At 69.7% G+C, this 25,039-nt stretch overlaps 1 protein-coding gene across 2 annotated transcripts in view; it reads left to right on the forward strand.

The window, feature by feature from the left end:
* The first annotated feature begins 1,813 nt into the window (after positions 1-1,813).
* Positions 1,814-25,039, forward strand: part of ARID3A (AT-rich interaction domain 3A) — a 35,967-nt gene continuing 12,741 nt past the window's right edge. Inside the window, exons 1-3 of one of the 2 annotated variants that reach the window (XM_064497417.1) lie at positions 1,814-1,964; positions 7,416-8,454; positions 9,868-10,204. In XM_064497417.1, the coding sequence (XP_064353487.1) occupies positions 8,021-8,454; positions 9,868-10,204 (771 nt within the window). In that variant the 5' untranslated portion in view covers positions 1,814-1,964; positions 7,416-8,020. The remainder of the gene's footprint in view (positions 1,965-7,415; positions 8,455-9,867; positions 10,205-25,039) is intronic. The other variant, XM_064497418.1, reaches the window with a different exon arrangement.

Consider the following 25,039-nt stretch of genomic DNA (forward strand, 5'->3'; position numbering starts at 1 on the left):
TGGGATGGGGTGCTGGGGGCACTGGGGCATACTGGGAGAACTGAGGCAGTGTCCTGGAGGCACTGGGATGGGGTGCTGGGGGCACTGGGGCATACTGGGAGAACTGAGGCAGTGTCCTGGAGGCACTGGGACGGGGCGCTGGGCGCACTGGGACGGGGCGCTGGGCGCAGCGGGGTGCCGCGGGCCACATCTCAGGCTGCTCGGTGGAGCGGGGTGGCCGAGGGCGAGCTCTGCGCCCGGCGCGTGCGGATCCCCCTCCCCGGTGCTGCGGGCAGATTCGGGTCGGGGCGTTTTCACGCCGGCCGAGCGGCAGATGAGCGGGGAGTTGGGGAGAGGCAGCCCCAGGGGCAGCGTCGGCCCGGCGCAGGCAGCTCGGGTCCCCTGCCGGGCTCGGGGGCCGCAGAGGGGCCGGGGGGTGTCCGGGGCGCCCGGGCGGCCCATGGCGCAGCCGTGAGAGCCGCCGCCGCTGCGGTTGGCCTGGGAGCGCGAGGCCGGTCAGGGCACTCGGGGCCGGTCAGGGGCGGAAAGCAGCACCTCAGGTCCCGCGGCCGTTGGCGAGACGGGGCCGGGGCTGCGTCAGGGAACGTCCCCGCGGAGCCAGCACCGAGCCGCGACTTGGGAGATCGACGGCAGGAAACGAGCCGTGTTTATAAAACATTCAGGTCCCCTGGTAGCAGCTTGTTTGTTTGAAATAAGCTAATTTCCTGCAAGATACTAAACAGTGGCAAAGATAACATCCGCCAGCGCATCCAGCAGCAGGGCGACGGCCGGGGCTGCGGCACGGCAGGGAGGCGAGCTGCCCTCTGCCTGCCCCAGCGCCAGGGAGCGAGGCCCCTGCACACGGGTGCCTGCCGCCCTCGCGGGGGGCAGCAGCAGCACGAGCTCGGGCGCCCACGGTCTCGCGGCAGCGGCAGCCCTGCCGGGCCAGGCCTCGCGGGCCGGGGGGCAGAGCAGCGGCGAGGGGGTGCTGGAGGCTCAAACACGGGCCGCGTTGGAGCACCGGAGCCTCCTGCCCCCCGCCCGGCTGCGGGCTGCCGACGCTGCAGTTCCCGCGGGGGTCAGGCTGGGCCGGACGTGGGCCGGGGCGGCCGGCGGAGCTGCGCAGATCGCGCTCGCGAGGCTCCTGGTTACTCCACGGCTGCACCGGGCTGCAGCCCTGCGAGCCCTGGCAGGAGCCGGGCTGGGAGCTGCGCACAGCCGGGCGAGCTGCACCTGCCTGGGCCTGGCGTGCGTGTTGCATGGCACACGTGCATGGCATGTACAGGTGCATGCTGCAGTGCATGCGCTGGGTCGTGCTGCATTGCATGTGCAGGCACGCGCTGCACGGCATGCACCGCTGCACGCTGCACTGCGCGCACAGGCAGCTGCGTTGCATGCGAGCGTGCTTCGCGCTGCACGCGCAGGCGGGCGCTGCATTGCCGTGCAAGCGCGCTGCGTGCAGGAAGGCGCGTCGCGTTGCAGCGCGCTGCGTGGCAGAGGCGCCGCGCGGCCGTGGCCCCCGGTGGGTCCGCGCCGGTGCTCGGCGCTGGCGCCGCGGCCCCTTTAAACCGGCCGGGCCGCCGCCGCGCGTCGCTTAAAGGGGCCGCGTCCCCCGGCCCGGCGCTCCTGCGCGGGGGAGCCCGGGCCGCGCGACCCGCCGCGGGGCGGCGCTCCGGGTGCGCTCCCGGTCGTCCCCGCGGCGGCGGGGCGCGACATTTGCATGCGGCGGCGGCGGCGGGCCAATGGGGAGGCGGGGCGGGGCCGCGCGGGGCGGGGCGGGCGGCGGCGGGCCAATGGGAGGCGCGGGGCGGGGCGCGCGGGGCGGGGCGGGGCGGTGCCGGGCCCCGGCGCCCGCCCGCGATGAGAGCAGCCGCCGTGCGGGCAGCGAGCGCAGCCCGGCCCCGCCGCAGCCCCGGCCCCGCCGCAGCCCGAGCCCCGGGCGGCCGCGGCTGCTATGCGGCTTCGCGGCGCCCAGCCTGCACCGGGTAAGCGGGGCCGCGCCGGGGCGGGGGGCCGCGCCGCGCCGCCTTTGTGCACCGCCGCCCGCGGGCCCGGCCTGCCCCCCCCCCCCCCCCCGCGGTCGTTACCGGCGGCCGGACCGGGCCGGACACCGCCCCCCCGGTCGTTACGGGCCGCGGCACCAGCACGCCCCCCCCCCCCCCCCCCGCGGCGTTCGGTTACTGGTGGCCGGGCCGGGCCCCCCCGCTGTGATCGGTTACCGGCCGCGTTCGTGCCCCGGTCGAGATCGGTTGCCGCCCCCCCCCCCCGCCCCTGCCGTCGGTTACCGGCCCCGCTGAGCGCCCCCCCCCCCCCCCCCCCCGCGCCGCCGTCGGTTACCGGCCACGTTCCTGGGCGACGCCGGCCGGGGCCCCTGCGCCGAGGTCGGCACCGACCCGCCGGGGCCTCGGGCCGGGCCCCTCCTTGGCCCGTTACCGCCCCCCGCGGGACCCCCGGCCCGGTTCCGGGGGGTCACCGCTGCCCCGGCCCCTCGCTCGGGGGCCCCGCCGCGCCCCGGGGCCGGTGGCGCGGGGGCCCCGGGGCCGCGCTCGCCCCTCCGCCGGGCTCCGCGCCCCGGGCAGCTGTGGCCTGGGCAGGGCCGGGCCCGAGCCGCGGTGCCCGGGCGGCCCCGGGGCCTCCTGCGGCCTCGGCGAGGAGGAGGAGGAGGAGGAGGAGGAGGAGGAGGAGGACGGCGGTGGTCTGCGCGCCGGCAGGACAGGAGCCGCCCGGAGCGGTGACGGCGCCCACCGCCACCGCCAGCCGCGACCGCCCCCGGCCCCGGCGCTGCTCGCCCCCGCGTTTCGCTGCCGGGCGCCCGCCGGGTGGACTTTCCCCCGCGCCGCGGCCGCGATGGCGCCGGCGCTCGGGCTGCAGCCGGCTCGCTCGGGCTGCGGTCTGCCGTTTCCTTTGTGCTCGGTCGTAACACGGCTCGTTTCTTGGTTTCAGCGCTCGGCGACGCGCGGCCCCGCTGTTACGAAACACCGCGTCCGACCGGGGCCACGTGCGGGCTCGCGGCTGGGCCCGACGCGCCGGAGCTCCCCGCGCCCGGAGCGGGACGCGGATGCTGCGGGGGGGCACCGCGGCCCTGCCCGTCCCACCTGCGCTTCCGCGTTGGCCTCGGCCGGGAGCCGCCGCCGGTGGCCTCGGTGCTGCCGCGAGCTCCCGCTCCGGGCGTCCCGCGAGGCAGCAGCGCCGTGTCCAGCCGAGGCCCTCGCGGGGGACGAGCCAGCCGGTGCCGTTCCCGGTCGTGGCATGGGGGTGAGGTATCCCCTCTCCCTCCCGCCCCGGCTGCAGGTCCCGGGGGCTTCGGCGGGGCGTTAACGCCAGCTCCCGCCGGGCTCCCCGGCAGCACCGAGGCCGAGCTGCTCCGGTCGGGTTCGTAGCGGAGAACCGCTCTCCCCGGCGGCTGGTTCGGCTGAGCCGGAGCGGGAGCAGCCGCCGGGCCGGGGCCGCCCGCCCATGGGCCTCTCCCTGGGGATCCGGGGGGACGAGGCTGGTCCGGGCTCTCCCCGGCTCTCCCGCCCCTCCTCGAATTCGGAGCGGTGTTAGCTAACACTTCTCTGCCTCCGCGGTGTTGATCTTTTGATTGTTCCTCAAAGGGGCTCGGTGTAAGCTGAAACCGTGGGGTTTGGGGGGAAGGGGAGGCGGGGGTCCAGCTGCAGGCCGCTGCGCGGGTGCGAGCAGTGCGGGCCGCACAATAGCCCCGTCCGTCAAACCGCGGTCGCCCGCCCCGGCGGCCTGCCGCGGCTTATTTTTAGCCCGGCGTAGCCGCCGTCGCTCCCCGGGCACCTGCCCTCGTGGGATCCGCCGCCGGGATCCCCGCCGCCGCCCCGCTCCCGCCTCCGAGCGCGCTCGCCTTTCCGCCGCCTCCGCGCGGGGCGGTAACGGGAGCCGTCCCCGCGGAGCTGCCCTTCCCGCGCAGGGACAAAGGGCCCGTGGCCCAAGGTCGCCGGGGTCGGCGGCCGCCTCGACCCGGGCTGCTGCCGCCTCCCCGCCCCTCCGCCGCGCGCGCCGCTCTCCGGCGGGGTCTCCCCGTCCCCGCGGCGGCCCCGCTCTGCGGAGGGGGCTGTGCCCTGCTCGAGCTCTCGGGCGTCCGGGCCCGCGCCGGGGGGAAAAGGCTCCGTGCGAAGCGCCGCGCCGTCCTCGCGCCCCTTAACAGCGTGGTGTCACCGAGCGCCGGCCCCGGGGGTGGCCCGGCGTCTCCTGCGTCGGACGCGGCGCGGGACGGCTCCGCTCCGGCGCCCGGAGCAGCACCTGGCTCCGGGGGGGTCAGCAGCAAGGGCGGTGACGGACGGGGAGGAAGGGGGGAGGCTTTGGGCCGGGGCTCTGCCTGCGCCTCCTGCCCCTCCTCTTCTGGCTGGTTTTTGTCTTTTCAGAGTTGCTGCCGTGTCCCCCGACCGCTGGACACGGGGACTGGCACCCCGGCTCGGCTGGAGGACAGTCCCGCTCCGCCCGGCCCCCCTCTGCCAGCCTCGAGCCGAGGGACGGCGCCCGGCCGCGCTGGCAGCAGCGCTGGGCCCGGTGCCCGCTCTGACCCCGGCCGCGCGCGGGCTGCTCCGGCGACTCATAGCAGAACAGGCCCCGCCGCGGCGCGGGGGGCCGGCGGAGCACGTGGCTGGGGAATGAGTCTTGCTCTAGTTTTGATCCGCGGCTCTGTGAATGGAGCTCGCGGCCTCTTTCTTGTAAACGGGGGGGGAGCGGAAGAGCCTCCCGGCTTTGTTTCGGGGAGGTGCTGCCGCGGGAAGACGTCCCCCCGGAGCGGATTTGCCCCGCGATCTGGCGCGGGCTCGTCAGCCGAGGAGCTGCTGCCGTGCGGTGCCGGGAGCCGAGGCGGCGGCTGGGGCCCCACGGCTTCAGCCCTGCGTATGCAGATAAGGGAGGATCCCTGCCCCAAAACGCTTGTGATCTGAACTGACAAGATGGAGATGATACGGTAGGAGGGAAACTGAGGCCCGGGCAGAGGTCAGCCGGCCGGGCAGCGGCCGTGCCGCGAGGGGAAGCCCTGCGCCCGGACCCCTCGGCCCCGCTGCGGGGCTGCTGCTGCAGCTCCTGCGGCCCCGGCGTCGGTCCCGGCTGGGCTCGGAGGCGGCAGCGCCGTCGGGGAGCCGCGGTGCTGCCGGCATGGCGGCTGGTCGCGGCGGCAGCCTGTTTGCGAGCGCGAGATTGAGGAGGGAAAGGCAGGTTTGCGAACGGATGCAGCCGCTTCGCAGCGGCGCTGCGGGGGAAGCGGGGCGTAATCTGAGTGCCCAATCTGCAGCGGCAGCTGCAGCGTCCCTGGCGCGCTCGAGGTGATTTCCCCTTTCCAGCGTAAACGGGATTGCGCTGCCGACGGCCCCGTGCAGGAGCGCCCGGCCCCTCCGCTCCGCCTCGCGGCCCCGTCTCGCCGGCGGCAGGAGAGGCCGTGCCGGAGCCGTGGCGGGGCTCCTGGGGACGCGCGTCTCCCGGGACCGGCTCCCGCTCCCTCCGGGACAGACGTCCTGGCAGATGCGCTGCTGCCCGTGCCGGCCGCCTCCCCTCCGCAAGCGCCTGCCTGGGGGCAGCTGCTCGGGGAGCCCTCGCTCCCTTTTCGAGTCGCACGGCGCCGTATCAAATGCCTCCGTTTTTTATCAAAGGGGATTAGCAAAGAAACAAGTGACAATTGACGCTGCGAGCAGCTCTCCTGGCAGGTCGTGCGCGAGGCGGAGGGCTGAGCCGTGGGGACTGCGGCCCGCTCAGCCGGGAGAGGACGGCCGGCCGTGTTTCCCCGCTCCCGTCCGCACGGGAGTTTGTGCGGAGCAAACCGCGCTGGCGGAAGGGGCTCCCTGCAGCACGGCGGGTGCTCCGGCGGCTGGGCACTCCCGGTCCCTGGAAGCGCCGCTGCCGGAGCGCCGCGGCACGGCCGGGGGCTGCTTTGGAGGGAAACGCGGCTGCGGGCTGGGCTGTCCCGAACGGCGGCACGCGTCTAGGACCTCGCGGCGCGGGGGTCTGGCGAGGCCGCGGTGGAAGCGGGCTCCGAGCTCAGCAGAAACGAGGCGTTTTTGCTGGGGAGCGAATGCCCATACATGGAGCTAGTGCGGCTGGCGGAGGCACGGCCGGCTCCCTCCCTCCCTACCTTCGTCCGCAGGAGCCGGAGCGTTGAGGAGATCGTGTCCAAGTTAAGGCAGGCTGCCGTGCGGGGAAGGAGCCGGCGTGTTCCTGCTGCCCCCTAATTCTGACTCATCGAAGCCGTGCTTTTCCTGGGGACGGCTATGGCACGGCTCCCGCCAGAGGAGGAAGCGTAGAGCAGTCCTGCTGCTCTGTCAAAGCTGGCTTGGCCCGTGGGAGGGTTTGTAATTGCACTGGTGCAAAACACAGCTCCGAAGCGGGCGGAAAGGGCTTTTCTGATCGGCCGCGCTCCCGCAGCGGTGCGGGCCGGGTGCCCCCTGCGCTCCGCGTGCTGCCCGGGCGCAGCGCGGTCCTGGCAGTCGCAGCCTGAAGCCACGACTCTGCCGTGCTCTGGGGTTTTGTCGTTTCGGAGCCGCTCTGAAGGTGCTTAACTATAATTTGATCGTTTCTTTAGCACATGCTGGCGGTTCATGCTTGGATTAAAGCGGAGTTAAATTGCTCTTGTGAAGCCTTGCTTCACCCCAGGAAGATTCGCATCCCTCGAATGCTTGGGAAAGCAGGGAAGGAAACGCAGAAGGGATTTGGAGGTGGCATCTCATAGTAAACATGTTTGTAGAGGTTTCAAAGAGCAAGCGAGCCGTTGTTGGCGTCTTTCCCTGCCCGTCTAGCGGGAGGCTGCAGCAGGGCCCCTGGAAACGTGCGGGTTGCCCTGCGCGTCGGGAGCCGGCTGTGCCCCCGGGGAGGGTCCCTCGCCGCGCCGAGCTGGCCCTGGGTGCCGTGCCCGCGTCCCTGCGCGGAGGTGCCCGAAGCGAGGCCTGGAGGCAGCTGCCTCCCGCTCCAGCGGCCTGGAAGAGCCGGTGGCTCCAGCGGCCCGGAGAGCGCTTGGGGACGGGGCAGAGCCGCGCTGCCCTCGCCGACTCTCAATCCCGGGGCGCGCTGGGGCAGGGTCGCGCCCCGCTCCGCGTGGCCGTGGGCTGCACGGAGGGGACGTGCTGGCGCGCGCGACCGACTCTCCCACAGCCTCCCTGCCGGGCTGCGGCCGGCCGCGGCCCCCGGGGAGTTGCCGGCCCCGGGCGGGCCTGGGAGCGGGGTCTCTTATCTGCGGCGGCTGGTCTCCGCGCTGCCTGGAGGGCCAGGCAGGGCTATCGCCGAGCAGCCGTCCGGCAGGCGCAGAGCTCCCCTTCCCCCTCGGAGCGAGCCAGCGGCGTGGCCCAGCCTCCCTATCTCATTAGCTCGAGATTAATGAGGCTCCCGGGTTGTCTTTAACTCCTTCCTGCTCGCGCTCTCCTGCAGGCAGCCGGCCCCCTCCGCCAGCCCTCGCTCACCTCCTCGCCTGCTCTCTCGCCCTCTCCCAGACAGGTTTGCGCCAGCGCCTGGCAGAAGCTGAACTAGCCGAGGACTAGGGAGGCCCGGCCCGTGCCGCAGCCGAGCGGGGGACGCCAGCTGGGATCCGGAGGCCGCAGCCCACCCCGGAAAGTGCCTGCTCGGCGAGGGAAGGAGCGATGCGCCGGGCTGCAGCAGCTGCCTGCTGAGCCTGCGGAGAGTCTGGTGCCTGCCCGGGGTGCAGCCCTGTGCTCCCGAAGGCAGCCGAGCGTCCCCGCGCCCCGCGTCTGCTGCTGGAGCCATCAAGCGAGGGAAACGTCGGGGAAGGTCTCGGGGAGAGCGGAGGGGCGCGTCCTTCTACCCTGGCCTCAGCGGGCGACTTGTGCCCCGACGCCTCGAAGGTGTTGCAGACCTCCCGCGTGCCTCTGCTGCCCTCGCCCTCGCGGGCTCCCGGCGGCCTCCCCGCGGGGCCGCCCCCCCCGGACCTCCCGGCCGCTTCCCGCCTTGGCCTCCAGCCCCGCTGGAGCGCTGCAGCCCGCCGGGCGCTGCCCCCCCGGCCCCCCGCCTCTCCCGGGCATCGCCCCTCGGGCGCATTGCCCCCCGCCCCCCCAGGGACCTGCCGCCCGCCGGCAGAGCCATGAAGCTGCAGGCGGTGATGGAGAACCTGCAGCGGCAGCAGCGAGCGCGGCTGCAGCAGGCGCTGGAAGCGCGGCAGCAGGAGCAGCAGCAGCCGCCGCGCTCCACGCCGCCGCCGGCGCAGCCCCCGCCGGCCCCGGGGCAGAACGCCGCCCTCCCCGCCGGCACCCCGCCGCTGCCGCGGGGCCGCGGCCCGGATCCGGCCCCGGCCCCGGCCCCCTCCGAGGAAGGAGCCGAGCCGGAGAGCGCGCACATCCAGCGAGCGCAGATGGCTGCCCTGGCCGCTATGCGGGCAGCGGCCGCCGGCCTCAGCCACTCGTCCAGCCCGGGGCTGTCGGATGAGAGCCAGGCCTCGGAGGAGGAAGAGCGGGGAGAGGAGGAGGAGGAGGATGGTGGATACCAGCAGGAGATGGGCTCAGAGGAAGAGGAGGATCTGTGAGTATGCTTGCACGTGTTAGCGTAAATTAACAGCTTTGGTGGATTTCGGGGGACGCTGCAATAACGTGCTCTGGCGCCGGGGAGTTGTTGGCGAGGCCGGTTTGGGGCTGGGAGCCACCTCCCCTCGGGAGCTCTCTGGAGCAGGACAGAGGGGACGTTGCTGGTGGGAGGGCGGCTGGGGCATGTGTGCGTGTCACGTTAAGCAGGCAGATTTACGCGGATCAGCTCGGGCGGACTAGGTTAGTGAAATCAAGACGTCCTGCAACAAGGAGTGCCAAGGAGCAGCAGTGCTTTTGCCTGGGTGGCAGGCGGCAGGTCTGGATCCGCTGTTTCTCCCCCAAAGGCAGTGCTCTGAGACGCTGGCGCTGGGCGCTCTGCCGGGACGGGAGCCAGCGCCTTTGGGGACGAGCGCTGGATTAGCAGTGTTGTCTCTGGTCGGACTCGCGTACCGGGAGAGGACTGCGAACGGGCGCGCGCGGGGGCACGGAGGCTGCGGGCCGTCTCCCCGCTCTGCCCCGTGCAGGGGCAGACGCCAGAGCTTGCTCAGCAGCCGTGATTCCTTGTCACCCGCTGACGTGGGGCGAAATTTCATCTCTTCCCAGGGAGCCATGTGGGGCCGTGACAGAGGATCCCGGTCCTGCTTTAAATTATGCAGGCTTGTTGCTGCCTGCTCTAGCCCGGGTCCCCTCTTGGGCAGGGAACAGGCGTGGGAGCCATCTGTTAACGGCTCTGCTGGCTCGCGGACGTGCTGTCCTGGGATGCTGGGAGATGAAGATGCCATTCAAGGGCCACCACCCCTCGCTGCAGGGTGTTCCAGGCGTGTTGCTGGGCCTGGGCTGGGGAAGAGCCGTCCTGCGGTCCCGCCTGTATCCCATCCGCGTGTTCCCGGGACTAGCCTGAGGAGCTGCTTTGAGCATGGGAACAGCCGTGCAGGGTCCGTGCTGCAGCAGCGCCGAGCTCCTGGAGGAGGCCGGCTCCGCGCTGGGTCCGTGCAGCGCCTGGCACGTCGCGGGACAGCCGGGCTGCTCGGCAGAGGCCGCGGCAGGTGCTGCAGGGAGCTCTGGCCCGGCTCGCTGGCCCACGTGGTGGTGATGGCTCTTGAGCCGTGGAGAGACAGTCGCGTTCAGGTGCTGCTCCAGCACAGGGTGGTTGGAAGCGGGGAGGCTGGAGGCAACTTCCTCCCAGCTCCCGCTCCCTGCGACGGGCTGGAGGGATCGGTGCGGTCGCGGCGCCAGGCCGCCGTGGCAGAGGATGTCATTGGGAGCTGCCGGCGCCCGTGGGCTGGGGAGAGCTGGGCCGCTTTGGAGAGGCTCTCCGCAGAGATGGGGGTGAGGGAGGAGGCAGGGGACACCATCATCCTCTGCAGATCCTAGTACAGTAAGGAAATATCTCCTCTCTCCCCTGCTCTAGGAAGGGCAAATGGGATGAAGAAGACTTTGAAGAGGACCTAGGTGAGGAGGAGGAGGAAGAGGAGGAGGAGGAGGAGGAGGAGGAGGAAGAGGAGGATTACGAGGAGGACGAAGACATGGGCGAGGAAGGGCTCAGCTCGGCGGAGGCGGTGCGGACGGGCCCGGGCTCCCTGCTGCTCCGCAAGCCGCAGGCCCCTCAGCACTACCGGGGTGACCCGCAGCGGCTGCCGGGCGGGCAGGAGCGGCTGCCGTCCGGACTGAGCCACCAGGGCCACTCGCAGCTCCCGCAGCCGGCGCCCGACCACGGCGACTGGACCTACGAGGAGCAGTTCAAGCAAGTAGGTCCCGTGCAGGCACGCGCGCGTCCCCTTTCCGCGTCCCAGCCCTGCTGGCAGGGCGCCCCTCTGCGCTGGCTCCGCCGCCAGTCCTGGCGTCCTTGGGAGCGCGGGAGCCGCCGGGGCTCGGGCGCTGCCTGCAAGGGCAGCGGCAAGGTCGGGGAGGAGGCGTGAAGCGCCCGGGCTGAGCGGGGGATGCGCCCGGAGCCTGCTCGCGGTCTCTGCCCGCCTGGGGATGCGTCTCCGGCAGCCGCCTTCTCGAATTGAGCCGCCTTCGTTCTTGCCAAGAAAACATAAGGTTTCTTGGAGGTTTTAGTCCTTTGGCTGCTCCCTGTTACGGTAGACGGGGTGGTAGAGGCCCTGCCTGCCTGGCGGGACCGCCGCTGTCCACGCGCTTGGGCACGCGCTGAAGTTCTCTGCTAATGAAACGGGGTGAAAAGCAGCAGGTTGGGCACCTGTGGAACCCAGCGCAGGGAGGCTCCGCAGGCGCCCGCGGGTCCCCCCTGCCAGGGGAGATGGGCAGAGCTGCCGCGTTGCCGCCTCCGAAATGCGACTGAAGGGTGAAACCCGGGAGAAGCTGTGTGAAAGCCCCGGCTCGCCCCTCTTCTGCCTTCTGGGTCGTCTTGCTCCTTGTTTGCTAAGCCTGGCTCTGGGGAAGCCGAGGCTTGCTCCTTCCCCTCTCCCGGCGATTGGCCAGCGCGGGGTATTGAATCCCTAAGCTGTTGGCTAATAGAAGGAAATGTGCTTAAAGCAGGGCTCCCCAGAGGCTGCCAGAGGCTCCTTTGATGTATGTGTTTAAGTACATCTGAGTTTAGGGCTGGGGGAGGGGGCCAGAGCAAACAGCAGCAGATGGGACCCAGATGGAGAGGCCGGGGCAGCAGGAGGCTGGGGCGCGGCTGCTTTTTGGGAGGGGTGCAGCTGCCCGGCCCCGCGGAGCCCCGGGGCTGCCTGCAGCGCGGCCGCCGGCACATCTGGGCCCCGGGGCAGCACCGGCGGAGCGGGGCCGGCGGGGAGAGCGCCCGCCACGGCGGCAGCAGCCCCGAGCGCGGCCGCCTTCCTGCGCCCGCCCGCCGAGCGGCCGCCCCCGCTTTCTGCCCTGCGCCGGGAGGAGGGAGGCGGGAGGAGGGGGGGCCGCTTCTGTCCTGCTCTGCCGCTCTGTGACGAGGGGAAAGCTGCCACCCTTAGCTGGAAGCTCTTGCACAACGCCGAGCGCTCTGGCAGGATACGGCCGGGTTTTCAAGAATTTCGCAGCGCGCTGGGGGCAGGGAGAGGAACATCCTGAGCGTGCTCGGGGCCGGGCCTTCCTCCCCGCGTAGGGGCGGTCGTCTCCTCCCGTTGTAACCGTCCCGCTGGAAACGGGGACGCTCGGAGCAGGCGCCGAGCCGAGGGTATAACAGGAGCTTGCACGGGCCTCTCCGAGCCGGCAAGGGAGGAGCACGAGCGCAGGGAAGGCTGTGAGCACGTGTCCGAGCAGCCGGGTGGATGCTCCCTACACCCAGCTCTCCGCAGCCCGGCCTCCGTGCCTGAGCTGGGAAGCTCCGGCGAGCCAAGGGCGTCCGCGAGGGCTGCGGGTCCCTCCCGGCCGTCTCGTCCCCGAGCTGCGCCGGGGACCCCAAGGCACGAACCCGGCGGAGGTGGGACCGCGGCCCGGCCCTGGGGGCTCGCGCGCGGTGGAAGCCGGAGCGGGGAGGCGGCACAAGGGCGGTGCGATGCCGCCGGGCAGGACGGGCCCCGGGCCCCGGCGCCGTCAGACGGCAGCCCCTTCCCTCGGAGCGGCCCTCCGAGCGCGGCTGCTGGGGAGCATCAGCATTTCAGAGGCTCTGCTGATTCCTCCGTAACTCTAACGTACGTGTGGGTTTTTTAAAAATATACCGAACTTTTCCTGTGTTGTCTCAAGCGCGTGCATATCCTCACCTCCCAGTGATGCATCGTCTCTTTCTTTTTGTGGTTTTTCTCTTTTGTACTTCCTGTAATTAGAGAGTGGGGGACGTAATCTTTTTATCTGTGAAAAGGCTTTTAGATACCGCAGCTGTGATCTTCCTGTTTGTCACCGTGTTAGCGTCTTTCCAGGCTCGCGTGCGCTCTCCCCGGGATCGCGCTCTCCTGGGGCCCCGGATCTTGTTCCCGGCAGTCGACGCCGAAGAGCAGATTCAGGGTTTGGTGTCTAGTGAATGCGGCCGCTCCGTTTGCTGTTGTCACCTCGGTGGTTGCATGAGGTGTGACGCTCTGTGGATCGCCCTCGGCCGGTGCAAAGCCGGCGTGGCCGAACTGGGTTTCCGCAGGGCAGGGTGAGGCTCTGCCGCGGCGGTCGGTAACCGGCCCTGCGCGCCGCGGCCCTCGCGGCCCCTCGGGAGCGGGTGGGCAGCGGTGGCACGCGCTCGGAGCGATTTATGGACGTGCCCTGCAGCGTTTGACCCCGCTTGCCCAGCGCGAGGGTGGAAATTTCCAGCAGTCGGTCTGGACTGGATCGGCGGCGGCGGCGGCCCTTCAAGGACACCGGCCCGCGGGACGGCAGGCAGCGAGTCTCGCGGCGGGTTTAAAGGCCTGGCGCGTTTCTCCCCTGTCCCCTCCTCTTCCGCCCGAACTGCAGAGCCCGAGGGGCAGAGCACCCCTTTCCCTCCCCTTTCCCTCCCCTTTCCAACGGCTTCCCCGCGCAGCCCTGAGTTTCGGCAGGGAGAGCTGTTTTCTGCAGCGCCCAGTGAAAGTATTAATCTTGGGAGCACCCAGAGCGGGGAGAAAAGCTTCTCGCTTCTGAATTCTCCTCTCTGTTGTGGGTGGAAGAGAGAACGCGAAGCGCCTGGGCTGGGGACAGGTTTTCCCCGGCGCCGAGCGCGTCAGACGGCAAACGCATCGGCGTTTGGATCCCGGCCGCTGGACGCGGGCCAGGGGGTTGCTCAGCTCGGCGTTTGGCCGGGAGCTCCTCTTGGCCTGCCTCCAGCGCGTGCTGCTGAACGCGCTCCAGCCCCAGCTGACGGGCCCGGCGCGCGGAGCAGCCCGGGCGCCGGGAGGAGCGGCAGGAATGTAAACAGCGCGCGAGCAGGATGTGCGGCGCGGCCTCCGCCGCGCTACCGCCGGGGCCTTCCCCGTGGACGCCTTGGCAGGGGATGCTTTATGACTTCCTCACCCCCTGCCTTTCAGGTCTGCGCTCCAACTTGCCGCTGCCTTCCCCCCCAGCCCGAGAGTCCGGACGCAGTTAAAAAAAAAAAAAAAAAAAAAAAAAAAGCGGTCCGTGTTCGTGCGTAGCCGGGGGGTCCCCTCCGTGCCGGGGAGCTGCAGGCCCCCAGCCCCCAGGGTTTAAGGAAAAAAGGGAGGAGAAGAGGTTTCGTGTGCTCGGGGCCGTCTCGAACGTTGCTCAAGGCTGACGCAGCCGGGGAGGGCAGCCGGTCCCTTCCCCGCGCGTCTCCCGCCGCCCCGGCGTGTGCGGCCCCGCCGGGGGAAGCAGCTGATGTCCTCCTTCCTTTCCCCCCGCTCGGGAGCCGGCTCGGCACTGCCAGGCCGGGCAGGTCTCTCCGAAGGGCTGCGTGCCGGGGCCGACCGCCGCCTCCCCCGGGCTCTGCGGGAGAGCAGGCCGGGCTGCTTGGACACCCAAACCGGGGCGCAGCGCCGGCCCTGAGCCCTGCCTGGGTTTTCCCCGTGGCTTCGGTCTGGGCTCTGCCGCGCATCTGCTGGGTGACCTCATGGGGAGCTCAGGCAGGAGCCCGATGCCCTCGGCATCCCCAGAACCGCTCCTTTTTGTCGGTCTGGGCTGTGGGGAGGCGGGGGCCTCGCTCGCAGCGGGGCGGTGGGAGGGCGCGAGCGAGCGTTATTGCGGCGGGGGAGCCGGTGCGCGGCAGCTCCCCGTCCCCGGGGACGGCTACCGGGCGGGCAGAGGTCAGGCGGGAGGTCGACCCCGGGCCGTGCCCCTGCTCGGCAGCTTCCCCGCGGAGCAGAACAAAGGCGGGAGCCCTGCCGGCCCCGGCAGCACCTGGGGACCGTCGGCTCCGGCTCGCGGGGCGGCTTCGCTCCCCTGCTCCCAGGCCCGGCCAGCCCGCGGGCACGCGCTTCGGTCCTGCTGGATGTCAACACGTTGCTTAACGTTAGGATCGTGCCAGGCCGTGTTGCTGGATTGGGGCCGTGTTTGTTCCCCTGGCGAGAGAAATGCCCTTTGCAGGGGGAAGCGTGAAGGCCGGCAGCAATCGCTCGCGGGGGGGTGCGGGGGGGTAGGGTCGCTGCCGCGCTCGAGCACCCGGCTCTCGCTCTTATTCTTCTTGCACTTCTTGGAAAATCCCCCGCCCCGGGTGCCCGGGGCTTTGGGGTTATTTCAGAGCGTTCTCTCATTCCAGCTCCTTTGCGCAGCTGGAAACGCTCTCTGTAACCCAAAAGCGCCGAGCCCCCGACCCGCCGTCCGTGCGGGGCCGTCCCCTCCCCAGCCCTGCTCCCGGGACGGGGCTTTCGCTCTTCTCATTTCGCCTCCCGCGGTGAGAGCCGGGGCGGGCGCGGGCGAGCGCCGCGGGCCGTTTGCCGCCGGGCCGGCGCCAGGAACGCGAAGCACGCGGGGCCGCGGCCGAGCCTGCTCCCGGGCCCCGCCGGCAGCCAGCCGGGCTCTGTTGTGACAAGTCGCCCGAGCACGGACAGCTCAGCTACCCCTGCAAAAAGCCACGCTGCAAACTGCTGCGTAACGCCTGGCCCCACCAGCGCCGGGACCGTCCGAAGGCAAAACCCGCCGCTGGTGCTCCCGCCCGCCCGCAGCGAGCAGGCTGTGCCCGAGGCGGGGGGAAGGCTCTACCTGGCAGCGCGTTCGGCGGGTGCCCTGCGGAGAACCCCTCTCCTGACCTTTCTGTTTCAGATTAAGATATTACTGCATCCTACTAATATTGGGAGTGCTGAACTTTGAGCGCGTTTGCGGCCCACGGCACCAGAATTTCCTGTCTCTGCCCCTTTTGGAGTTTCCTGTGTGTTTAACGCGAAAGGCAGCTGCTCTCCGGTTTGCTCACGCCGTCCCGTAACTCGGGGGGCGGGAGCGCGGGTTTGATTCACCGGCGCCGGGTGCGTGCACTCGGTAACCTCGCCGTACCCGCGCCTGCACCCGCGCCGGGGCAGCGCTTCCCGCGGGACGGGGGGGAAGCGCCCGGCTCCGTCGGCCGCGTGCGCGTTCGCGACGGGCGCAGCGTGTCTGCGCGTGCATCGTCTCGGAGGAAACGGTGGCTTGAGCAAGGGGAAAGGTGCTCGTGGTGCTGCGCGGAGGAGGAGGAGGAGGAGGAGGAGGAGGAGGAGGAGGAGGAGGCGTCTTCTGCTTTGCATCCTCGCAGGGCCGTTTTCCTGTCCCTACCCTGCAATAGGGCTGTCCAAGCGCTGCGACGAGCCGCTGCCTCGCGGCCGGGCGAGGTTGGTCTGCAGGGTTAGCCACGAACTGAGCTGATCCGTCCCCTGCTGCTTTGGCCTCTCGGGCACCAGCGGTTTGGACGTTTTCTGCTGGAACCGGCTGCCTGCCCCGGTTTTGCGTTCGCGTCGTCCCTGCCGACCCACCCGCCGGGCTGCGTTCTGGACGCGGCAGGCCGGTGTTTAAGCCCGCACCTCTCTGTTCCTCCTCGAAAGGAGTGGGCGAGGCTTTAAAAAGAGCGTGAAATGATTTGGGGGGGAGGAGGCCGGGCTGGCGGTGAGGCACTGGTACTTTCTGGGGGGGAAGGTTTCTCAGAGCCTCCCAAGCTGGGACATTTGAATTCACTTGTGGCTCGCGGGGGACGCAAACCTCAGCCCTTATCTGCTGCTGCGCAGAGCTCGCCCAAGATACCGCGTTTCAAAGTGCAACGGTTAGAGGGAACCAGGGAAGCAGCTCTGCAGCCTCCGCGCGGGCCGGGCGCCCTGGGCTTCGCGGGGAGGCTCGGAAACTGGTACCGGGGCCCCTCTCCCTCTCCTCTAGTTTATAGACCAGTCTAGACTCGGCACTTAGCACGGGCTGCCATTAGCTTTTAGGAGAAACAAGCCATGCTTTCTCTAGGAGATATGGCTTTTTTATTTTCCTCTAAATGATGGGGCAATCCAGTAAATGATGGGGTAATTGAAGGCAGCCCTGTGAAGCCGGGGGTTGCGACACTGGTGTTGCATTGATCTGGAAAACCGCTCCGGCTCTTCTTTTAAAGCTCCCCGTTTTGGCAGTGGAATTTCCCCCTGGGAAAATGCGTGTGTGGCAGGACGGGAGTTTCTTCGGAGCGCCGTGCGCGGCTTTCCTGCGGCCCAGTGCCGTCCTGGAGCCGCTGCCCTTGGGGGCAGGTGCCCTAAATGGTTTCATGCTGTTCACATGACTCAGCGAGCAATTAAAACTGAAAAGGGGGAAATGCAAGAGGGGCCGAAGAGGCAGAGGAAATGGTGATTTCTCGTTCAAAGGCGCCCTTTGAATAGAGCCAGTTCTCTCTATTGCTCTCAGGATGCGGCTTGGGGTTGGATGTTACTTTTGTTCGGGAGAGAGACTCCGCTAATGGCTTTTAGTGCAGGGAACTCGCTGGGGGATGGGGTGGGAAGGGGGGACCCGGCGGCGGAGGAGGCTGGAGGTTTATTGTGTTTTGGTTTAAGTGGCGTTAGGGTTTTCTGCCATCCTCAGCACCGCGCAGAGGCTCTGCTGCTCTAAAGCCCCGGATCTCGGAGTCCTGGGAATGCAGAAATCCCTGCTTTCCTTGAAAATGCTTAGAACAAGCCTGTCTCTCTTAAACTCTTACTAACATTAAAGGGTTCCAGGTTATTGTATTAAAACTGTTTGTTCTGATGACTTTTTTTCTTAAAATATTTTCATTATGACCAAAACTCTTCAAAGCCGAGTGGAAAACATGTGCTCGCAGGATGGAAACGTCCTGCCTCAGGCTTGCCGTGAGACCACGGTGGGGTCGGGGCCCTGACCCTCGTCCGGAGCGGAGATCTGGGGATGCTGCTGGGCCGGCGTGTTCCTGCGAGCCCTTGGGCTTCTTCCCAGGTAAAAAAGGGCAGATGCTTGGATTTACCTTCCCTTGCGAATCTGGGGGGCGTTTAGCAAAAAGCCCCTTGATTTCGTCAATTGGAAAGAAATAGCAAGCTGCAAAACGTTATTTCCGACTAGAGCCGGGGATCTTCCCCGTGAGTCAGTGGCTGCTGCAGGAGAAGTGATACCGCCGCCGAGCCGTCCCCTCCGGCAGCGGGTTTCCGCGGGGGGCCTGGGGGAGCCGGCGCTCGCGACCGCAGGAGGGTCCGTTTACTTTCCTTAAAATATTGATTAGGGCTTTATTACATTAGCGAGCCGCGCGGATGAGCCTCACTCCCCCAAACGTCCCTCCGTCCGTGTCGGCGGGTGCGATGCAGCTGCGGTGCAGGGGTCGAGCAGATAAACGGCAGCGCCCGCGTCGCCCAGGGGCCCCGAGCCGGGGGGCCGTGCTGCGGGAGGAGGGCGATGGCCGCGTCTGTCCAGCCCCGGGGGACGATAAGGGGCGCGACGAGGAGGGGACACGGACAGCGGCGTGGAGGGGACGCGGCCGCCAGAAGGGGCGGCGGGATCGCTGGGTGCCCCAACGGGCGCCGGGAGCACGCGAGGAAGCGTCCCGCTGGCGGGCAGGGGTTTAATTCCAGGCGGATAAGTTGCCTCTAAAAGGCAGCGGGCCGGCTCCTGCATGGCTGCAGCGCTCCCAGGCCCAGACGTGCTCGGAGCTGCGCTGCCGGCCCCGTGCTCCCCGCTCTGCGGGGCTCCTTTCTCTCTCCGCCTGCCTCGCCGAGGGTGTTCCTTGCGAGGAATCCAGCCCGTAATCGGCTCACGGCTCCAAGTGAGCGTTCCTGGAGCCGTAATCCCGCGCAGATCCCCCGGGCGGGGGTCAGGGACCTCTCCTCGGCCAGAGCCGCTTAGCCGCAGTGTCTCCGTTCCAGCCGGCCTGATGCCCCGTTAGCCCGCTTAGGCTTCCCCTTCCCCTCGTTAGCAATGCCCGAGCGCTTGCAGTCCCGAGGAGGTTAAAGGAGGCAGCGTGCGGCCTTCGGGGCCCTGCCCGGGCCGCGAGAGCCGGGCGTCCCCTCCTGCCTCCCCTCCGGGCGCTCGTGCACCGGCGTTCGCGGCGCGTGCCGGCTCCCCGGGGAGCCGCCCGGCCCCCGAGCCGCCCACGTCGGAGCCCGCTGATTCACGGGGCTCTCACGGGTGCCGTCGCCTCCTGGGTCCGGCACAGCTGAACCAACAGGAGCGAAGGTTTATTTAAAAAAAAAACCTTCAGAAAACAGCCCAAGCCCTTGCTCAGCAGAGCGAGCAGCCCCGGGAGCGGAGCGGTTGGGCAAGGGCGTAGCGTTGCTCCATCGCCCTATTTCTGGCCGTAACCGCACGAGAAACGGGAGCCGGTCTCCGCGCCCCGCCGGATGTGCTGCAATCGCCGCGGGCGGGCGCCCGGGAGGAAGGTGGCGGTTTGCTCGCGCCGGGGGCCCCGCGGCTCCCCGTGTGCCCCCCCCCCCCCCGATAAGGCACCTGCCGGCTGCCCCCGCACGCGGTGCCACGGCCGGGCACGGCGGAGCCGGCTCGGGGCCGCGTCCGGGAGCCCGGGGTTCGGTTCCTGGCTCAGCCGCTGACCTGCTCCGTGACCTCTGGAATAAGTCACTTAATCTCCCTGCGCCTGGGTCTCTTGTCTGTAAAGTGGAGCTGATGATAATCCTGCCTTTGTGGGAGCTGCTTAGGGGCAGGCACTCTCCTCCCCTGGGGGGGGGCTGAGCCCCCGCGTCCCCCCGGGCCACCACGGCGCCCGACCGCGCAGCGCCCGACTGCAGGGGCCGGGCCGGGGCTGCCCCCCCCCAGGCACGGGTCCCCCCGCGGCAGCTGCCCGCTGGGGCTCGCCGGGCGCGGGCGAGCGTGGGCAGATGGCGGCCGGGAGCACCTACGCCGGCTCCTGCCTCAAATCCTTTCGGCAACTGGCTTAGCCTCCTGCCTCAGTTTCCCCATCTGCCCGCGAGTTTCCCTCCGCCCGAGGGCGTCGCGCAGACCTCACTTCTTTAAGGCTAAAAATAGCGCACGCATTTATAGATTTATTTTTAAGCGTCTGCAAAGCGCCGGCCTGTGCTACCGCCGCCTCCGGCGGGGCGGTGGGATGGGGCCGGACGGCAGCTCTTGCCGAAGCAGAAATTATTGCGGAGCCGCGTCATGCGGCAGCGGCAGCCCGCTCCGAGCTGCTGACTCAGAGCCGCGGATGGGTGGCCGGGGCCGGGGCCGGGGCCGGGGCCGGGGCGGGTGGGCCGGGGTGGGCAGACGCCCCTCCGCGCCGGCTCCCGGCTCCCGCCGCCGCCCGCTCCCGCAGTACTAGAAAGCAGCGAGGTTTCGCTGTGTGTCTGAAAAGATTTGCGGTGATCGTTCCCAGGGCTGACGGCCCACAGCTGGCTGCCTGTCAAAACCATCTGTGGCTGCTGGACTTCTTCCAGATATCGAGCGCGCGGCGGCCGGGGGATCGGGGCGAGCGGGGCCGGGGGATTCCCTCGCCGGGGGCTCTCCGCCCCCGGGCCGAGCTCGCCGGGGGCCGCGGGGCGGCTGGCCCGCCGACCGAGGTGCGAGGCCTTGCATTTCAGGAACAGATTTGCAATTACACAAATCCCCAGCCCTGCCGGGCTGAGAGTGGAAACCCTGGGTGACTCATCTGCTTTGGCTTACAGTGATCTCCTTTCTAAGATGATCATTTACATATGGTGGAATTTAAACCCCGGCTTGCTGCAACGGCTAATTCAGCCGCGCTTCTGCCCCTTCTCGGCTCCGTGCGAGCAGGTGCTTCCGAGGCCCGCGCCCTGCCCGCCCCGCCGCGCCGCCCCGGCTCCTTTCCACCTGAAACGCGCTCTCGCCTGCAGGGCTCAGGCTGGTTTTAATTCCGGAAAAAACCCCGCGGCGGAGGCTGAATATCGGGGTGGGCTTGGCCGGGAGCGGCGGCGGGGGACGCGTCGAGCTCAGCACCCCGCTCCGGTGCCGCCAGCCCGCGCGTGAGCGAGCCGGGCTCGCGCTGGGGAGCTGCCGGGAGGGGACGGGCTGCGCGTGAGCCGTGCGAGTCGGGTCCCTGGGTGTTGCTCTCTCGGCCAAGCTTTCTCAATCCTTACTGACTCCACTGAATTAATATTTGCACAAGGTCAGGTGTGATAGAGAGCATGTGTCAAGGGCATGCACAAACACATACGTGGCAAATGTCTGGAGAGAGCCGCTCGGCGGCTGCTGGGAGCTGACTTCCAAATGACCTTTCCTGGCTCGGAGTTTGGGGTTTGGAAAAGGGCAACTGTGCCAAAAACCCAGGCCCCCCCCCCAGCAGCGGGGGGTAGAGCAGCGCCTGCGTCGGGCAGAGCCGGGGCTGGACCTGCCTCCCCAGACCGTGGGGGGGATAGCAGGAATCGGTTGATTTGGCCCTAACGCCGAAAGGGAAGAAGTGCTGCACCCGCAGCCCCGAGAGGGGGGTCGGGGCCAAGCCGGGACCCAGCGCCTCGTCTCCCCCCTCTCCTCGCCGCTGGTCGCTGCTCCGCGTCGCGAGCCGGGCTGCCGGGCCGCGCGATGCCTCGCTGCTCACGTTCAGGCAACAAAACCTCGCCCTTTTCTTAGCCCGACCCCTGCAAGCTGCCATCCAGCAGGTCTCTCCGAAATAGTCGTTTAAAGTGCAATTGCAGCAAAATTCACTTCCCCCTTTGCAAAAAGGGGAAAAAGGCAACAACTCAACCGTCCTTGACGTGGGAGCTCGTTCTGGGCCGGCTCCGCGCTGCCCTCCCCGTCGACCCGCCGTGCACCGAGCCCGGCTGGCGGCAGCGCTCCTCTTCCTCCCGGGCCTCCCCCACGAGGGACGGCGGCAGGGACCCGCCGTGGGCCCGGATGAGTCGGGGCTGAAAGCGGGGTCTGGCGAGGCCCGAAGAGCGGCCGTGGCGGAGCCCGGCGCGGGGTCCCGGCTGCACGGAGGCCCTGCCGGAGCGCCGCACTCACGGCTCAGCAGGGCCCCGGCGCTCCGGGGTCAGGCAGCACAATTCGGCTTTGTGTTAGGAGAAGAAAGCGGAGGGTGGGCGATCTGAGAGCAGGGTTTTCCCTTCTCCCGCCGGCTTTTTCCTCTCTCCCCGCCTCCCCGCGCTGGAGCTGACAAAACCGGCTGAGCGGTTCTCGTCTCGGGGTGGGATCTCGCCCGGCCCCGCGTGTTTCAGCTGCCGGAGGCTCCGGGTGACTTTGGAGGGTTTGTCCTCTCGGCCGAGCCGGCCGGCGCTGCGCCCCGGGCCAGGCAGGATCGGCCCCGCCGCCGGAGCCCTCCCGGCCCCTCCGTCCCTCCGCGCGGAGGGGAGGACAGCTAACAAATCGCGGACAATCGGGGGGTCACGGAGGTTAAACGCTAACTAATTCCCATTGAATGTCTTCCTCGGCGTCGCGGTGACACCCGCGCCGTCGGCGCTGACACCGGCCCGCGGCGGGGCTGGGTGTTTCCATCAGCAGGTCCCCGAGAAGCCGTCGTCGCCCCGGCCCTCGCCGCCGCGGTGCTTCCAGCGCTAGAGCCGGGCGCCGCGCGTCCCCGAGCAGGTACCGAAGGTCCCGCCACCGCGGAGAGGGGCCGGTGCTCGTGCACCCGCGCCCGGGGACGGGGACGGGGCTCCAGGCGGCTAATTCGGGCGCCGGGGGCTGCCGGCGTTCCTCCCTGACCCTGCCCCGGCGCCCCGCGGGCGTTGGCGGGGCCGTGGCCGGGCTCAGGAATGCGCACCGAGGGGGACGGAGCCGCATTCCTCGCCCGGAGCCGCGCAGGCCGCGGCGCATCGGGGCGGTGGCGGTGCTCCGGAGCGGCCTCGCCTCCCGCGCTGCCGAGCAGCCCAGGCCTGCGGCCTCCCCGCACCGGGGGCTGGGGCTGGGGCTGGGGCTGGGCCGGGCTCTTCCTCGCGGATGACGGTGCGAGGAGCGTCCGGGCCGGCCCCGCTCGTGGCTCTGGCGATCTGGCGAGAACAAAGGCCGGGGCGATCTGGCGGGGTAATTACTGCCCGGCAGCGCTCAGACATCACACGGAAGGATGCAATAGAAATACCTCCCCGGGCCGCGCCTGGGCCTTCGCCTGGTGGGAAAAGTGTCTGGGCTTTGTGAAACCTCCCGGCCGATAAATCCCTCCGACTGCTGCCGTTCCGGCTGCGGGAGAGCAGGGCGCGTGGAGCGGGTCCCTCCTGACTGCTCGCGGGAGCTCGGGCAGCTGGAAACCCTCATCCGCCGTCTGGTCCTTCGCTCCCGCCTGCTCTCTGTGCCGTCCGGGGCCTCGGACGCCGATCTCCTCCATCGCTGGAGGCGGCACCGCCGGGGACGCGGCCCTGCAAACTCGGGGCGGCAGGAGGGGGGCACGGGGGGGCCGAAGCGTCTTCCCCGACGTCCCGCGGGGCGTCCGCAGGCGTGCAGACCCGAGGCCCCGGTCGGCAGCGTTAGCACAGGCCCGTCCTGCCCGGAGCAGGGGACGTGCGGCACATGCAGCCTCGCACGCGATAGCGGGGGGAGCAGGAGCCTCCCTCGGGAGAGCCGGGCCCCATTAGCTGTTTCGGTGGGTGTTTAGCGGGTGTTTACAGGGAAACGCGAGCCCTCCCCGCGCGCGGTGGAGCCTGCGGAACTTGCTGCCGCAGGAAGTCGGCTGCGACCGGGAATTTGGCAGGATTGAGCAGCGCTGCTGCCGACGAGCACGTCCCGGGCGGGCGTCTCGGCGGCTCCTCCAGCGCGGCGACCGGCTTTTCCCCGACGCTGGTGAAAGCGCGGTTGCTTCGTGGTACCCGAGGTCCCGCGGGGCTGCCCGGGGGAGCGGCTGCGGGGACGGGGCGGGTTTGTGCCGGGCATCCCCCGGAGCCGCCGCAGCCCCCCGGGGCCCGGCCCCCGCCGTGAGAGCGGCACCTGCGAGGGGTCTCTGCCTGCCAGGTGGAGCCCCCGGCCGGGAGGCGGCCGACCCGCGCGGGACAATGCTGGGAACCGGAGGGAACAATGGAGCCGACGGGAAGCGCCGCGCCGATGACCCCGTAAACCTCTGCCGGCGAGCTCACCCGGGCCCCCCTCGCCGGAAAGGGGCCCTGGCCCTCGGGGGGGCGGGGGGAGCCTCGCGCCGCCCCAGCCGGCCACCCTGGCCCCCCCAGGTCCCCTCCCGGCCCCCGTGCCGCTGCCCGCGGGTGCGGGTGGCTCGACGGCTCCCGGCCCCGCACCCCGGCCGCCCTGCCCTGCCCTGCCCGCCGCCGCCTGAGCTCAGGCGACAAGAATCCCGCAGGGCCGGTCAGTGGACTCCGTCGAACACGTCCGCCCTCAAGGGAGCAACAAAGGAGACATGCCCTCTTCACACACGGGTGAGGCTCCCTCCAGTCCGGCCTCCGCGCTCCCCGGCAAGCCTCGAGGCTCCTTAGCGAGCCCGGAAGGAGCCAACCCCCCCGCTTCGCCCCTCTGCGCCCCTCGGCTTCCTTTGACCCCTGCTTTTGGGGAGGGGGTGCCGCCTCCCGCCCCGCCGCTCGTCCCCTCGAGGGACCGGTCACCCGGGCGCCTCAGCTCGGTGAACAAGACGCGATTTTATGGGAAAGCACGTCTGAACAGCATCATCTGAAACGCCTCGTTTCAGGGCTTGTAACCAACCACTCTGGTTTTTACCAATTACTTTCTTTTTCCGCAGAAGCGTCTCCCCCCCGAGCGTGGGTGCCACGTGTGAGCCGCGCCGGAGGCATGGCCGGGCCGCGCGCTGCGGGGCTCTGCGGGCAGCTGGGGGCTGTCGGGGGGGCTGGAGGGCAGCCGCGTGCCTCGGGAAGCGCCGGCGCGGGCACGGCTGCGCGTGCCTTGAAAACGCCGCTCGCTTGTTTGTTCTTCATTAAATAACTTTTCAGCGTGTGCAGTTCCTCCTCCCCTGCTTCACCCCCTCCGTCGCGGTGGAGGGCAGAGAGACGTGTTCCCCGAGGAGAAGCCGCTTAGGAGGAAAGAGAAAAAAGAGCAAACCCGCCGGCCCCGCTGGAAAACGGGATGTTTCCTAGCTGCCCCCTGCCCGGCGCTGGCCCTGGCTGCTGCCTTCGGCCGGGCCGCTTTTCTCGGGTGGGTTCTCAGCTGCTCCCGGAAAGCTCCTGCGTCTGGTTGCCCTGTGTTTTTTTCCTAAAATTGTGACCTTTTCGGGCTCTGGTAAGAGGCGAACTGCAGGCCTTGCTGGCGCGGCTCAGGGGCTCTGCCGGTTGCTGGCGCGAGCTCTGCCGTCGCGGGGTGTTTTTCTCCTTGCGCCCGGCTCGCGGCTCGCCTGCTCCGAACACAGGCTGCGAAAAGGGAGGAGGAAAGACGTGAGTTTCTGGCCCTCCTCATGATGGGAAAAAAAACTTGCAAATGATTCCCCGGGGCTTGAAAACCCAGAACCGAGACGTTTGGGTTTTAGCTCAGACGCGGGGACCCCGGCTCGCGGCGCTGGGCCCGGGGCCGAGGCGTTTGCTGCTGACCGTGCCGGGACCTGCGGTCTCCGTGTTTGCCTTCGCCAGAGCGAGCCCAGCAAATTCTTTGCTCTCTTTTCTCCGGGGAGGGGACCTATACAAAGCCTTGGCGGGTGGGCGTGAAGGGCCCTGCGCGCGAGGCAGCAGCCGAGCGGTTTGATTAGATTTGCTGGCTCCGGCACAAACACCCGACGTTGCAGGGCCGCGCGCCGGGACCCTCGTTAACGGCAGCCTCCCGGTGCCGCTTTCCCCTCCCTGCCTTAATTGCCGGCTTCGCTGACACCTCGCAGGGCGGCTTTTAGCAGCGGAGCGGCTCCCTCCGCGGCGGACGCGGGATGGAGGAGGCTCGTCCCTCCCCCTGCGCCGGCTGCTTACCGTCGCGGTGCCTCGCGGCAGACCCCTCGGCACGTACCGCGGGGAGGGCCGGGCCCGCCGGCGCTTTTGTGCGGCGACTTTCTCCGGCATTCCTGGCATTGC

The sequence above is a fragment of the Dromaius novaehollandiae genome, chromosome 25 (genome assembly GCF_036370855.1).
Source record: "Dromaius novaehollandiae isolate bDroNov1 chromosome 25, bDroNov1.hap1, whole genome shotgun sequence".
Lineage (NCBI taxonomy): Eukaryota > Metazoa > Chordata > Aves > Casuariiformes > Dromaiidae > Dromaius > Dromaius novaehollandiae.